The sequence below is a fragment of the Eulemur rufifrons genome, chromosome 19 (genome assembly GCF_041146395.1).
Source record: "Eulemur rufifrons isolate Redbay chromosome 19, OSU_ERuf_1, whole genome shotgun sequence".
NCBI classification, from domain to species: Eukaryota; Metazoa; Chordata; class Mammalia; order Primates; family Lemuridae; genus Eulemur; species Eulemur rufifrons.
In genome coordinates, this window is record NC_091001.1 from 24,352,101 (window position 1) to 24,368,513 (window position 16,413).

Sequence of the window (16,413 nt, forward strand, 5' to 3'; positions counted from 1 at the left end):
TCAAAAGTTGGTTACACCTTTTGTTACATGACTCTTTAAAGCAATTTTGCATCATGCTTACTCAGAGGATGATTACTGGGGCCTAAACTCTAAACTCAAATCCCGTGCAACATCAGTCAACCAGAATATGCACAATGATAAAGGATTTCGTGACTCAGACTTTGGAGCCTAAGTTAGGTGACTTCAATATACAGCAGAAATATCACAGCAAATGGTGTCTTAAAATAATTCATCCACTGTCCCAAATCACCTAAATCTTCAGCCAAGGCATTGTGGGGAGATGGAAATTTCCATTTTGTTAGCTTTTCATTTCATCAGAAAAAAAAAATATGTATGAGAAAATGTCAGCATCATTTGTCTCCATAGGCAAAATCAAGAAAACCGACCCAAAGCTCAAAAACTCAACTCACAGTTTCCAAACCTTAAATGAATTTAAGACTCAGAGTTACAACACATAGTGGAATCAAAACTGTTTAAGTGATGTTTTTTAAATATTTAACTGATATTGGAATGTTTTAAATGTTTTAGAAAAGAATTTGATTGCAACTCTAACTCAATTTTAAGTCCTGATGCTGTGTATCTAAGTTCTTTTGGACTATGCACAACTACTAAATAAAGAGCAGGCAAATTCTGTTTCTGTCTGATGTACTAATATCCCAATCCCATCTGTTTAAATGTACAATTTAACATTTAATTAAAAACAATTTCTATCTCTCTGCTTTCCCCAAATCTAAATAAAATGATAAAAAGCTGATGTAAAATGCATGCAAATGATTTAAAAGCTTCTTACGTCCAGAGAAGAGTAGTTCCAGAAACTAATGTCACTCTGAAGAAACCAGAGGTACTTCTTAAGTCTTAAAGATAAATGTTAAGGGGGCAGGAAAAGAGGGCATACCAACCCTGACATATTGAAAGGATGATCAGCTAGAAGCAGAATTACACTTATTTAGTCTCCAGAGGGAAAAAAATGGGAGAGATGATTGTAACTACTAAGAAAGTAGATTATAGCAAAGAACTTTCTAAGAATTAGAGATATTAAGAAATGGAATCTCTCAACTCCTTATTCCAAATATATTCAAACAGAGGCTACACATTTTTTTTCCTGCAAAGGATGCAATGAAGGGAAATTCTGCAAGCTAGATCAGGTGAACTTCATTACTTCTTCCAATTCTCAAATGCCACAAGGCAATGATGGTAACCATCACTTTTGTTACATGAACTCATATTATTAAGAAATTAGTCATCTACAGAAACATTCTTAACACTTAATAAAATGTATCCTAATAAAAATGTATGCCAAGACAAGTAGGGGGCAAATAGTAAACCTAGTGGTGAAAGGGTGGATTTACTTTCCATTTGCACTAATTTTTATGAATAAAGCACATAAAAGGTTAAATTTAAAGTGAATCCAAAAGCTTTTATTCATTTGTACTCTGTTGGGTATGATTCAAGAAGAAGTACTTCCAGAGTCTACCATTATACAATTTCAATAAAATATAGCTTAATTATTACTTTGTTATATTTGTCTCTAAAAAATAGATTACAAATATTTGCAATAGTGGCAATGAGAAGGTTTTCTAGGAAAGCAACTACTCTTGGAAGAACCCCCAATGCCCAAAGAGCCAATCCCAATTTCTGAAATGGCAGAGATGAGCTTTTTCATAAGGTGATAAAAACCACCTGATTAACAAACCTCATCTGTGATTCTCCAGAGGAAGCATGTTCCGCAAGGCCCTAGTCCTTTCAGATGCAGCTCTCCATACAGAGTGCTTTCCCTTTTCTCCAAATGGTGCTTTCTTACATCCTCTGTGAAACTTCCCCTGATTCTCTTACATAAAATTAATGCCTCCTTTGGCTGTGTCCCCATAGCATTTGATAAAGTAAGAGTCCCTTACGCTGTACTATATTTATTCACATACTGGTCTCTTTCCCTCTAGGCTGTGAGCTCTTCAAGTATAAAGACTAAATCCTTTCCTTCTTCCCTGGCACTCAGTAGGTTTTGAACCATATTAAAAAGCACAGAGAAAAGTCTGTTCGCACTCAACATTTCCTAATCTTTCCTGGCACTTAGTAGGTCCTTAGGAAATGCTCAATGAGAACACACTGTTCTCTTTGCATACCAATACACTTCAGCAAGGCCTTAGCATATGCATTTTATATTAGGCCAATTATTCTCTGGCATACTCCTTGGGGTACCTGCCTTAGGTTTCATGCCACTTTCCAGCTGTCCAAAGCCGGACTATCAAACCTACTTTCACATGCCCCAGATAGGAGCTTCCTCCTTTCTCTTCTACCAACTTCCTTGCCTACCTCCCTTCACCCCACACGTTTTCAACATCACCTAGAAGTTGGAAGGAATCAATGTGTTTAAACAAATGAAGATATAAACGTGACTTGAGAGCTGCTACTAGCTTTCTTGTTAATGGGTCTAATATCAGTGTAATTTCATATATTGTGAGAAAGGAGATATTTCAGATTGGGCACAGTGTCTTTTTCTTAATTATTATCATCATTTTCTCATTCCCAGTGGTTCTTAATTCACTCCACAAGTAACAGCTAACACATATTAAGCTTACAATGTGATGGTTTTTTTTAAAAAATCTGAATTTCTTTAAAGAATATTAAGGTGTATAACAATTACTAAATAGAGCTGAAGAAAAAGTAGCCTACTTTCTAAAGCCACAGAAAAATTTTCAATGGCGTGAAGAGATGATGTCACAATAAGAACTCTAATGTAAATGAGCTGAAGTTAAAAATCTGATAGTCCCAAAACAGGAAAACAGTATGCAGTGAATCAAAACATTGCATAATATTATTTATGGAAGCCAAAATAAATTAGCGCTATTAAACAGACCAGGTGAGTCAATTAACCATTGTTCAGAGCAGGGACAACTAATTGTGCCCAAGGAGAAACAGAGGTATAATGACATTTATCTTTTGTGTCATCACTCCTGGATGGAAGCTGCCCACAAGATCCTAGGACTGTTTGAGAATTCTCTAGATTGTAATTCACGGTTTCAAAAAGGTGTGCAATTATCTCTCTAAGATACTTTTTCTCAAGGCAAAAATAAGAAGGATCCCAATAACCATTTGCTATGTGCTACCAGCTATTTTTCAGTGGGGCTTTCAGAGGGGTGAATGATATTTCCGTGTTGCACAAAACACCACAGCTTCTGAAATGCTGGCTCTCAACAACCTCAATTTGAAGGGCATTATTGACAAGTATTGTTTTAAATTATCCTCTGCCAGCTGTTCCTGTGACTCTTGTCCTTTGGTAGAGGTTATACTCTCTTACTTTTTCCAACTTTCACCTCAACTCAATTAATATTCACAACCTTTCATCTAACAAAATGTAAAATGAAAACAATTTTACCAAAGCCAATGAAAATTTTACACTTAATATTTACTTGTCATTGTAAATATAAGGTATTGTTAGCTGCCTGTAATTAGTGTTCGATAAAATGTCGCCTTAAAAAGTCTATCATTTCTAGCCCCCTATTTCTCATATATAAACCATCAAGAGTAGAATTAATTCCCTCCCTCTTTTGGCTTCTTTTGAGGTAAATTTCCACTTCTCTTTATAAAATGTTTTTATTCTAATATTTTTAAAGCGAAGATTTTAACATCTATCTTGTACCACATAAATAAAATAAAGTTTGTATTTACAGCAGTGATATCAATGATAATTTAATCCTTTGTTTTCCATGTTAGGGAGGTCAATACTTACTAATGAAAATGTTGTTTCCTCTTTTGTCCCTTATTTTTTGATATTTCTCTGCAGATTCTGAGAGATTATGAAAAACACTCTGAAACAAACCTTTAACGGGAATTTGAACTTTCTTCACCTCTCCTCTATTGATTATATAATATGGCAAGAAGAAAATCAGAATGAAATGATAGTAAATATGAATGCAAAAAAGTCATATTTATTTTATGCACACTTTAGCAGCTCAGATAATTCCTAAACTCAGCTTTTGAAAAATAAGAAGTGTGTTGTAATGCACAGTAAGAGTTAAGTGCTATGTGCCAAGTATTTTGTGAAACTATGTACATTATCTCACTTAACTCGTGTACCACCACTATGAGATATAATAGTAATTATTCCTGTTTTAAACATGAGAAAACTAAAATTTTGAAAGATGTATAAATGTAAGCAAGATCTCTCAGCAGAATTGAAACCAGAGGACTTCTGATGTCACCCTTATCTGATGTTCCTGATTTTAAAAGGGAGAAGTGGTGATTGTATCTCCTTAGAAAGCATTATCAACAATACAATCAATGAATATTTTGCCTGGTATTCCATGGGGCACCAGTCACCAGCAGAGAAAGTTACAAGGTGCCTAACAACAGGGGTATCTAGATAATCTATGCCTTATGTTTTATTGCCAGAATCTAAAACAACCAGCATATAGCCAGTACTCCATAACTGTCTACCTGCATCCAGAATGAACGAATGCTATAAAGACAACAATCAAATATTTTTGTAAATGTTGTTATAAATCAATATTCCAATTTTTACAATACCAAACCAGCCCTACTGTTACCACGTTTTTACTCTGAAAGCATGTTAACCAATATTCCTCTAGTACAGCAGATAAAACTCACTTTGAAAAAAAGATAATTGCAATATATGAAGTCCACACAGAAAAAGTCTCTCATTCTATGTAAAGTTGTGAAATTCAGTCTCGAAGTCATAATTCAAGCAGAAAGGTATCCCAAAGGAATGAAAGACTGAATTAAAATATTTGACATTCACTGCTTCCACAAATACATTGTAACAGTGCAAACTAAACTACTCATTTCAGGGGAGGTATAAAGGACACAGCATCCAGCAAACACTGCCACAAAGGATGGGCCCAAAACAGATGTGGGAAAAATAAACAGCCTCGCTTCTTCAGAATTTATAAAATGGTCCACAAAGAGCGAACAGGCCTTCTCACCACCGTTCAACTTCAAGTCCCATAAAGAAACGGTGCATGAGAAACCCTCTCAGATGGATTCAATGCTCTGCTAAATTTGTAATAGTGCACATGCATTAAAGCTTTCTCTGACCTTATAATCAGAAAACATAATTCAAAATAGTCCATATCGCTTATCAGCAGGTGAAAATAATTCACATTTAATGATATCCCAATTTCTTGAGCATTTTTATGTTGTGTAATGTGCATACTCAGCCTCTGTTACAGAGTTTGAGGTGTTCTTTAAAGGGACTTTCCAAGAAAATGACTGTAGTCATTTTAAACTTAGGTGTAAAGATACCAGAAAACAATTCTTTTGAAGATGGGCTTGCATTCTTTCCCCAGGAGATTAGCACTGTTAGTTTGCCCTTACTTTAAGAAAAAATATGTGTTATGTGTTGCCTATAAACTTGTAGGACTATGCAGAAGGGATCTCTAGATCCTGGATGAACAGAGGATAAACAGTGTTGCCTTTCAGACCTGTTCTACAACATATTCTCTACTTGAACTCATACGTAAAGGCCCCCAAAAACCTAGAGCATTAGGGTTCCTCAGCCTTAGTCACAGTGCCTGTCACGTGCTTAGGAATGGTGTATGCATGCCGGGAGAACTAATTCGGTACCACTTAAAAAAGAAAGAAATAAAGAAGTTTGCCTTTTAGATATCATTTCATCAGAGTGTAGTATTTAGTCAAATTTAGGCTCTACTTTAAAGGGATTTAGATTTTTCTAAATTAAAATGGTGGAAACTTTAAAATATCTAAGATAACAGGTTTATTTTCCAAGATTCCTTACAAGGCCTTGTTATAATAAGAGTTTCAGAACTCAGTTTTCAAGCAAAAATGAGTATCAAATGACAAAGCTAGTAGGAAAAATGTCATTTCAATCCCAACAATACTGAAACTGGGGAGTTTAAAGCAATATTTGTCTTAAAAGCACACATTTACACATCATTAGTGGGAAAAATGAACACTCCATATGCTTGCCTTTATCACTTCTGCAATTTCTGTATTTTAAGGGTATGAGATGGTTGTAATGTTCATGCAAAGCCTAATAGCCAGGATTTTCCATGGTATGCTATTGGTTCTCACTAACATAATCTAGGCATATATGAATTTCAGTTTTTAAGTCTTGAAAAAATTACAAATGACCTAAAAATGACAACTCTAAAAAATTTCAAAAAATTTATCTTACCCTTGCATTTGTGTTATTAAGGAACTTTCAAAAGGAGCAGATGACTTTCACTAGTAGAACCTTGATGGGGCCTGGGACCCCATAAAAGGCCATAAAATAGAACCTAATGCTTGCGTAATCCCATAAACTCTAAGTGAACAACAGAATTTTACACCAGCCCACAGAATTGCTGTTTTCCAATGTTATTTTTTTTAACCCTCTAGGACATTATGTACCAGCCAAGAAAAATCTTGCATGAATAATTTTGCATGAAGAATTTATTGCAGATATGCACAGGTATCTCCTGTGAAGTATTTAAAAAATCAGACTTCACAAGTGTTCTGATGCTTTCCTATAGCTTATTTATAGCTTGATTTTTTTCCTCAGTTAATTTCCATTGCATTAACTAGTCATTTATCTACATTAGATTTCATTTGAACATTTTGATTACTAGGAGATCTGCTAATACAATCCACATGAGGAACATTCTCAAGGCCTCATTTTCATCCCAGATATACAGGTACTGCTGGCAATACAGAGCATCCTAGAACACCTGCCACTGCACATGTTAGGTCTGGGAGTATAGTAGCGAACTGTCAAAACAGGAAATAATGTGTGCTCATGGTATGTAGGCGTGCTTATAACGTATTCCTTTTACAGTGATTCATAACCACATTCTCATCATGATGTGTCATCTGATGTTTTCTATACACTAGAAGGAAGAAAGAAAAGGAGAAAGGAGGGAAGGAGGGAGGGAGGGTGTTAAAAAAAGGAAGAAAAGAAGAGAGAGAGGGAGGCAGGATTTTAACATTCATCTACTTCTTGACATTTTGTCTGAAAATTTTGTATTTTATCCATTCTTTGAGGTGGAAAAATATCCTTCTTTCTTAGCTATAATGCTTTGACTTACAAATAATGACTTTCATTCCATGCTAAAATTAAATTCAAATCAACATGACCCTGTTTCTTACAGATTAAAAAGTTGAAGTTTTTAAAAGGCATAGATGTTGTTTTTACATTTGTCTTCTTTCTCTAGATCAAGTTAAAACTCCACCAACATAAAATAGGAAGAAAAACTTTATAACTTTGAAATAGCCACAAAATATTATTTGGAATTGTTTTAATTTTATCATCTTAAAATGAAAATAACTTAGAACCATGAATTACACACAAATAAAATTAATGCTTTTATTTTGTTTTGTTCTTCATACAAGGAATGAAAATTGTATCACTATTCACCATATGAATGGCATTTACAATATAAAACTGCTGTACACCTTTCCATAATTTAGAGCTCCAATTTAAAATTTCACATCTAAATTGTTAGAAAACATAAGTTGACACAACACATAGTTAAAAGTTAATTCATTGATTACTTCCTGTCTCTCATGTTGTCTCTTGCAGCTTTTTGAAAAAGCAAGCAATTTTTGTGATGTTCATTATACTGACTAAAATAACAATACATATCACAGGCCATAGTAATTTGATTATGGAACTCTCTGGGTATTTTTTATTTTTATTTTTGAAAACAATATAACTGAACAAAATTTGAAATAGTTTGTTTCACAATAACTTGAATGCATTCTTTAGCAAAACTGCCTTGCCATTTAATGTATTTAAAAAAATAAATATTTGAAAAGTGTATCCACAATGTTCCTAAGAAATGGTTTTGAATTCCAGAGTCCCAAGGAGATGAATTGGCTGTCAGATAACAATGTGCTTCCATCAGATGGACTTGGCAGTTGTAAACAAAAGGAATTTTCTCAGCTTTTCCTCACAAATATGAAATATTTGCTCTCGGCCAACAGCTGGGGTGATTTAAAGAAGTCCTGCATATATATTAGTTTTCATTCAAAATTACAAATCCTCCTCCCACTCTGAAACATCTGACTTAGTCTTAGTACAACAGAAAATTGTTCTGAGATGAAGTGACATTCCCAGGGGAAGTAAAGTAAAAAACTAGTACCTACTTACAACTCTAATCAAATTTCAGATCACACAACATCTGGTTAATAATTTTTAAGAAAAGTTAATTTACTCAAGATGAAAGTTCAGATGATACTCTGAAGTGGCTTGGAAAATAATGAGAAAGTTTGTTTAGTTCCAGTGTTCTTGAAAATATTTAAAACTACAGTATAACCAAAATAGAGACTTCATAAACGGCCATCAAGACTCCTTCAATGATTTGGAAATTGTTTAAGAACCAAAATAATACATATTTCCATGTGATGACTAAAAGTTACTCTCGAAAAAAACTGTTAATGTTTAAATGGTAATTTATACTATCTATTTATCTTACCAAACATTTAAATTATATTGATATTCTTAAATGAATGGATTAAAATATCTTTATAGGTTACTCATTAGGAATTAGCTATTCATATAGCCCATGAAGGAGATCAAAGAATACACACTTTCAGAGCATTTTTATATATTTACAAATAGATTAGGAATTCATAAACTTTGTTATGAACTAAACCAAATGTTTATCTTGTTTTTATTTCCCAAAAAAACTAGCTGAAAGTAGTGATTTTAAATTTACTTTGCATTCCACAATTATATCCCCTATATTGTAATATTTATCATGGAGAAAGCTTTACCAGTAATATAAAGTAGACATTTCTGTGTTTTACGTGAGGTTATAAAAATGTAGTCTATATGTCTATAAACATCTTAGAAGTTGACAAGCCATTTTTCCACTTACGGACAATTACACCAAATTAATTTCTGCATTTGGGCCCAGTGAATCTGAATTTGTGTTATTCCTAAAATGAAAATATTTCATTATTTTAAAGAAAAATTTTATTTGTACTTGAAGTGACTATTAGGGCAGGTAGGAAATCTTATTAAAATAATTGTTGCTACTTTTACTAGACCCTTTATTTGCCCTTAAAATGCAAACATACCAAATTTGAATCAAGACAAATAAAACATGAAATTCATACTTCAAATTAAAGTCTATAATATATCTTAATTATTTCAGACAGAGGTTTTGTCTTTTGTAGACATACACTGTAAACATTAAAAAAGTGGTACTCAAGTAATATATATAAATCCATGAGACTGTATGTTTGAAAAAGTATATCTTGAAGTCTGAAATCTACATTTAATCTTCTTGGAACAAAAAGAACCAACATTAAACAACCACACTTCGGTAACATAGTTCTTACTTTAATAATCTTTAACTGATTTTTCCAGCAGAAATATTTAAAAAGCTAGCATAGAATAATGAAATAAAACTGTAAAAGTTACTAACAATGTTCACCATAAGTGTTAAATATCAAAAAGCAAACCTTTATCAGTAAGAATTTAAAATATTTCTTCAAATGTCACTAATGACACACAAAGCAACAGCATGGAAATTAAAATAACCATTAGCAAAACTTCTCTTTTCCATAATGCACCATTAATGCAAGTAAAAGAACCACCTTTCTTCTTTCATAAGCAAATAAAACAAACCAGACAAACAATAAGAAAAACAGGTACATCTTTTAAGTACCAACACAATGGTTACCAAGGAAATCAATGTCTGAGGAAAGTAAATCTGTAGTTTTGTTCTTTATTACAAGTTAGTACTTTTTATCCAGAAATTCTACTTGCTGTAAAATTAGTCTGAAAACTACTCATTCATCCTCTTTTTCTTTCAAAAAACTTTTCAAAAGCTAAGACATGAAATTGAAGATGATCCTTGAAATGCAAGTATTTTTAAAAATACAGCTATGTTGTCATAAGTTTGGAATTGAAAATACTTACAGTCTCTCCAGTTCTTTAAGATCCTGGAATGCTCCTCTTTCAATGGTGCTAATCTTATTCTCCATTAGCTGACTGAAATGCAAAATATAACATGCTTCTCAGTATTTCCACTCACCATCTAAATAAATTTCAGTTCAGCAACTGAAAACTTGTAAACTCTTTCCTTTTATAAAAGTTAAATTTTGCTCTGATTTGAGACCCAATCTTAAATTTAATGATGATATATTAGAAAGCACTCAGGAAGGGGAAATGGCAGTGTCCACATCACAAAACTTTCATAGAAAATACTAACGCAGTTTCTCTCGAGATTTACTAGTCAAAATTCTGACCCTTAAACTATAGCATATCTGAGCAGCAACCCATAACACTGCAGCTTTTATAGCTGTTTTTTAGTACACCAACTTTCAACTTAACTAAAGAATCAATGTACCGTAATTTATCATACACATACTTCAGTTCTGACATGAATATACATCAGCAATTGGAAGAATTCCTAAGGGCCAAAATGTGTCTCTTAAAAGATGAACACTAAATGCACAGTGGTCAAAACTATACGGCTATTGAGATGTCAATATTTACAATCCTGTGGGTAAAAACAATTTTACATTACATTGATTCTCAAGTGTTGGTTTACTCACAGTTAATTTAACTCATTAATTAAAGAAGTAATCATACTGCAGAAATTTTATAAAAGCTACAAAGATATAAAATATGAAAAGCTTAAAATATAACAAATGCATTTTTATAAATAAACATTTCTCCACCAAAAACTATGTTGAAAAGCTCAATTGCTTGATTTTAATGTTTGAAGTTATATCTAATTGTTCTTTGCTAAAAATGTCGGAACATTGTTATCTCAGTAATAATAAAATGCAGATCCACTTACATATTTTTAGCTAATCTCAAATGCTAAAAAGTATCAAATGTCTCACATTACTTATTCATATTGTGAAAGCAATTATTCTATATTTTTATGTGCATAAGGCACTTAGGGTATGCTATAACAAAATTTTGAGGTCATTTCTAGAATATTGTTTCTATGGCATGCATCCAATCTTAAAAGCCCAAATGTTTATTAAAAGTTGTAGTACAATGATAAACACAAAAGAAACTATAACCTTTCAAAGTTTTTATGTTCCTGTCATCAGAGAAGTTGTAAAAACTGAGACCGGTAACAATTCAAAATATGCAACCTTAAAAACAAAAACAAAAAATCTCCAAAGTATAGAGGGAGGACACACTTACAGAACTCTTAGGTGTCTGAGACCAGCAAAATCTGTCTTCGTAATCCGTGTGATGTTATTTCCATTCAAATCCCTAAGAGAAAAACAGAAAATCAAAGTTCTATTTTATTTCTATCAATATCTGGTTAAACAAAATAAAATTCAAAGTAAGTTAGAACTTTAAGACTAAAAATTAATTCAATTACTTGTTCACAAAGTAAATGGTGAGACAAGGAGACAACCATTAAAAGAATATTTTAAAAATGACTCAACACGTTTACAAAGTTCATTTTTGCTGGCATAGGACAAGAAAATGAAGTAGTTATGCTATGACAAAAAGTTCTCTCGTGTTGTGTGATTTTTTTTGTTGTTGAGTGTTGTGTATGGGAGTGCTTTTGATTTTTGTTTATATAAGGATGGGAATATTAATTTCACAAGTATTCTGCTATTTTACTATTATTGTTAGGCACACCCTCAGAAAGTTCCCTTCAGGAAGATAAATGCACAATTTTCTCATACTATTTATGAAGAAATTTTAAAAATTCAAAACTCTAGGTAGCATAAAGGCTCAACTTCCTAAGGCAAAGAAAAAAAGTTAGTGCCATCAAAAGAACTGCACATCAAAGACTTACATTTATAGGCATTTACCTTCCAACAATTCTATGTTTGTGTAAAAACTAAACTCTTCATTTGCAGCTCAGGGAACCCCGCTGTGACTGTAAAGAGAAAACTACTAGCCGGGGCAAGAATGGAAATAGTATTCAGGCCCTGACATTTTTGCCCAGATTTCAGCACCACTTTCCCTTCGTGAGTCACACTCCCCTTTTCTGGCATTTCAGGTCAAGATCTAAATTTGACCTGTTTCCAATCATTTCAAGTAAAACCAGGCTTTGCTGCGGTTTGCATGTTCTTTATGGAAGTAAGTTCTCTCTCATCTTAGACTTTAAAAATCTGCATTTAAAGTGTTTATTTTTGTCAAGGATAGAATTTTATAAGCCCAGAAACGAGTAAACTATTTTCTAAGAAGTCTTTGTTGATCTCTCATAGGTATTTTTTTTCCCAAAGGCCTGAAATTCAATGGCTACTGCCCCTCAACAGCGCACTCCCTTTTTGTTGAGTAAGACATATTAGTGCTTAAACTTTAAACTCTTCTGAATAGCATGAAATGACAAGTGCTAAAACAGAATTCTGCATTGCTTCTCTTCCTTTCTCCCAACGCCACTTCTCCACGCGAAGCAAAGTACCATTAAGTTGTTCCTAACATTGTTGAGATCTTCTACCGGCTATTTGACATAACACGAATCCCTACCCCCTCACCCTAGACAAGATGTGGATCACATCTTGACAAGACACGCCTAGTAGGGCCCCCATGTAGCGTCGCACTGAGCCTGGGAAGGAGGGAGAGGAAAGAGTGGGGGGCGACCCAGTGAGGCTGGACGTAGGGAGCTTTTGCAAAGGAAGAAAGGGGCTCAACTTGGGCCTTTAAACTGGGGGCAAGAGAAACGGACTGGATAAGGAGAAGGGCAACTCCAGATGAAGGGAGCCGCGTGGGTAGAGAGGTGCGGGTCACGGCGCGTCCCTTCTGCGGCCCGCAACCCTCACACCTTAGGGGTCAAAGAGGCCGCGGGACCCGAGTGCAGGCGCGCTCGCCCCGCGCCAGCCACCCCTACCCGGCCCACGCGCAACCGCGAGAGCGGAGCGCGCCCAAGGCGTTCCGGCGGGCGCAGGGCTGCGGCCTTGGCGTTGACAAAGAGAATGGCTTCCATGCTCCACTTCCCTGAACTCGGGAAGCGCCCCACCAGGAGCGCGTGGGCCGTCAGCACTGGCTCTGCGTTTACTTCTTCATTAGAGACTCACAGAGACAGGGAGGCGGGGATGTCTGCGGGCAGCAGAGCGCGAAGAGGAGAAGGCAGGGGAGCTGCTGCCACGTGAAGGGACGCAGAAACTGCCAGAAAGGTGGATGGGGGGCACAGGGGCTCAGCAGAAAGGGCCACAGCGGGCAGCGGATGGTCGCGGGGTTGCCAAAGCAGTCAGTCCCGGTTCGGCCGGTTCCCGTTGGAGAACCAGCACCAACTTCCCTTAGGCGATGGGACGAGGTCCTCCGCCGCAATCCCTGCTCAGACCAGTCCCTTAAGGCCTGACGCCGCCGCCTCCTCCCAGGAGAAGCGGGGGGCGGGGGAAAGACTCGCGGGGTCTGTCCGCGGCTACTGTGCGAGCTGTCGTGGTCCTGGGGCCCCTTGTATCCGTGGTCTGTGAGAAGCACCCTTAGGCACCCCACGACCCTTTCTCCCTTCTCTTCGTCCCCAGGAGAGTGACACAAAGCCAGCGAGTGGAAGTTTCTTTTGAGTCACCCAGCCGGCCCCTCAGCGCCAGCCCGCGACAAGAGTGGGGACTTCGCTTTGAAACCGACCTGCGAGTGTTGGCAACCGCAAGGTGATTCCGTTTACGAAGTCTACTGAACAAAGTCGCGTCTCACTTGCCCCAGGTATCTGCAAGTACTTGTCTCCCATCTCCCCGCTAGCCCTCCAGGCTGAGAGAGCTAACTCGCCCGCAAGGGGGTTGCGAGTGGTGGGACAAGAGCGGGTAAAAGGGACCAAGCGAAGCTGCCAGCGGACCCGCCCCTCTTTGGACAGTGGCCCTTCCCTGGGCAGTGCCCTCCCGGAGAGCCCAACCCCAGGATGCGCGTGCAAAAGCGCTAGTGAGGGCTGTCCCAGACACAGGACAGGACCCTACACCTAGACCCGAGTCTGCAGGCAGGGACGTGAGACCCGGAGGGGGAGGGGAGGGCCAAGAGCGCATACTCACAGTCTCTCGGTGTTGCGGGGGATATTCCTGGGCACGCTGCGCAGCGCCAGTCCGTGACAGTCCACTGTGCTGCCCGAGCAGGAGCACTGCGCCGGGCACGCCTGCGGCGCCACCTTGGTCAGGATCGCCAGCACTAACCCCAGCGACAGGGAAAGCGTCTGCCAGCCAACGCCGCGCATCTTCCCCCGCCGCCTCCTCCCTCGCCGGCGCCGGGGGTTTTTCTTTAGCTCGTTGCTCCGAGGAAACCGCGCAGTGTCTGAGGCCCAGTACCCAGCGCGGTGCTAGCAGCCCAGAGTGCCAGGGGAAATGTACACGAAATAATAGGAAACTAACAATATTCAAGGCACTGAAGCCCACACAGGCACACGCCTCCCACCTCCCTCTCCACCCTCCTCTAGCAAGGCAGGAGCTCCTTGGGCAACTTTAGGTCCTGAAGATCAATCGGCCTGGTCAAGGCTGCAAGGAGACCCCCAGAGCAGTGGGGAGGAGATAATGTGTCTTCTGTCTCACAAGGATCAACTTGGCGGTAAAAGAGCTGGGGTTCCCAACGATCGCGAATGTGCAGGGACCAGTTGTGCGGGCGGAGGGGATGTTTTCTGAGCCCACGCACCCCTCTGCAAATCCGATTCCAGTGGGGAGGGTACGACGCAGAAGAAGGGAGCTCAATAGGGATGGTGGCTCCAATCAAAGTGGACTCTCCGAAGCTAGAAGGCGCAGGAGCGCCGCGGGCGCGGAGCAGAGCGCGCCAGGCGACTGGGCATGGCGCGCGGGGGCGCACAGGGCGGACGCGCAGCCCGGGGGGCAAGGGGCGGCGCTGCGGGCCCGCGGGCTCCGCTCACTCTAGCTGCCTCTCTCCTGCCCGCGGCTCCACCGCAGCGGATACCGGTCCTCGGGATCTCCCGACAGCGGAGGATGGTTTGCAAACACACATGCACGTCGCTGAAGGATGTCTAGGCGATCCCGCCTCCTGCTTGGCGTCCTTGGCGACGCTCTGCACCAGGGCCTGCCCCGAGGTCACGCAGTAAAGACAAAAGGGCAGTCGGACCGCCGCAGCCCAGCAGGAATATCCACTAGTCAGCACCCCAGCAGAGAAAATCCAAGAGGGCAAGTTGAGGACGAAAGCTCCTGCGATGACTGAGTGGGACCGGCTGGGGCAGGCAGGCCGGAGGAGTGGAAAGGCAAAGGCCAAGGTGGAGGTGTCCGCGACCCAGGTCCTGCTGGGGCGTCCTGGAGAATGGTTAGGTGGCAGGCGGGCGGGTGAGATCCGTTACTCCGGTCACAGCCCAGGCGGCAGCTGAAAGGCAGTCGTGTGTGCGCGCGTGTATCAGTTCCTCTCGTCTCCCGGATACGCCGCAGCTCCGCAGCAGACACCTGATGGCAAAGGTGGAAGAAATAAGAGCCTGCTCCTGGCGGGCGCAGCCTCTCAGCCTCCCCTTGGCAGCCTCCCACAAGTGGGTCCTCCTTCTCAAAGTGCAGGAACTTTTCCCAGGCTTTGAATGCCGTCCCCCACGGCCACAGTGGGAGTCCGCCAGCCGACGTCGCGACGCCGCCCGGCTCCTGGCGCTGCACCTGACTCGGCGGCCGCAGTCCCGGGCAGTCCGTCTCCGTCCAGCCCCCTTCCCCTCTCCGGGCTGCTTTCGGTGCCTCCTGCTTGCTCCGGGGAGGGAAGTGGGGGAGAGGGAAGACGGCGACACAGAGCGGGGACTCGGCGGCTCCGTCGACTCCGGAGTCCCTGGCAAGTGTCTAAACAATAGGACGGACGCAGCAGTCTAAGTCTCGTTTGGCTGAAGGGAAGGTGGGTTGTTGTTGTAACTGGAGTTGTTCTCTCCCGCTGCCTGGCGCTGAGCGCAGCCAAACAAAAACCCGGCCCGCGCCTCTGGAGCCAGTTGCGGGCCCCGGGACGCTCCCCTTTCTCCTCAGCACTCCCGCCGAGCCGGGAAAGCGCGGCAGCTCCGGCCTGCGCCCGGGAGCCTTGGCGCTCCCATCACTCGCTGCCGCTGCTGCCGCTGCCTCCAATGCCGCCGCCTTTTTTTTTTTTTTTTTTAAACCACAGTCTGCGGCAGCCACTGCCGCCGCCAATCTCAGCCGTCCGGGCGCTTCCTAAATAAATAACCCCAAGTCCGAAGTTAAGCAGGCGCGGGCCTTATATAGCCGCCGGAGCCCCCACCCCTCGGCCCCGCCCCGCGAGCCCGACCCCGCCCACTGGCTGCGCGCTGGGAGCCCGCACCTCGCCGGGAAGAGGTGAGGCCGGGGCTGCCTGCGCCGGGCGGAGGCGGCGGCTGGCGGCGGTGGCGCGCGTTCCCGTGCGCCCCGGCTCGCGCCCTCGCTCCCACGCCCGAGCAAAGTTTGCCAGAGGAAGGGGGCTTTCGAGACCCTGCCTCTAAATCCTTGGCCCCAGAGGTGTCCCGGGCTCAGAGATGGTCGCTTGCAGGGCAGAATGGGGAGAAGGCGGCTTTGAACGAGGTTCATAAATAAATAGCGCTGCCAGTGCCTCTGCTGCAG

The 16,413-nt window shown here is 40.7% G+C and overlaps 1 protein-coding gene across 4 annotated transcripts in view; it reads right to left on the bottom strand.

Annotated features, from left to right (window-relative positions):
* The window catches only part of SLIT2 (slit guidance ligand 2), a 345,922-nt gene extending 329,891 nt beyond the window's left edge, over window positions 1–16,031 (bottom strand). For 3 of the 4 annotated variants that reach the window (XM_069493906.1, XM_069493904.1, XM_069493905.1), the window contains exons 1-3: window positions 13,912–16,031; window positions 11,129–11,200; window positions 9,884–9,955 (exon numbers count right to left, since the gene is read on the bottom strand). In XM_069493906.1, coding sequence (XP_069350007.1) covers window positions 9,884–9,955; window positions 11,129–11,200; window positions 13,912–14,090 — 323 coding nt within the window. In that variant the 5' untranslated portion in view covers window positions 14,091–16,031. The remainder of the gene's footprint in view (window positions 1–9,883; window positions 9,956–11,128; window positions 11,201–13,911) is intronic. The other variant, XM_069493903.1, reaches the window with a different exon arrangement.
* Between the last annotated feature and the right edge of the window lie 382 nt (window positions 16,032–16,413).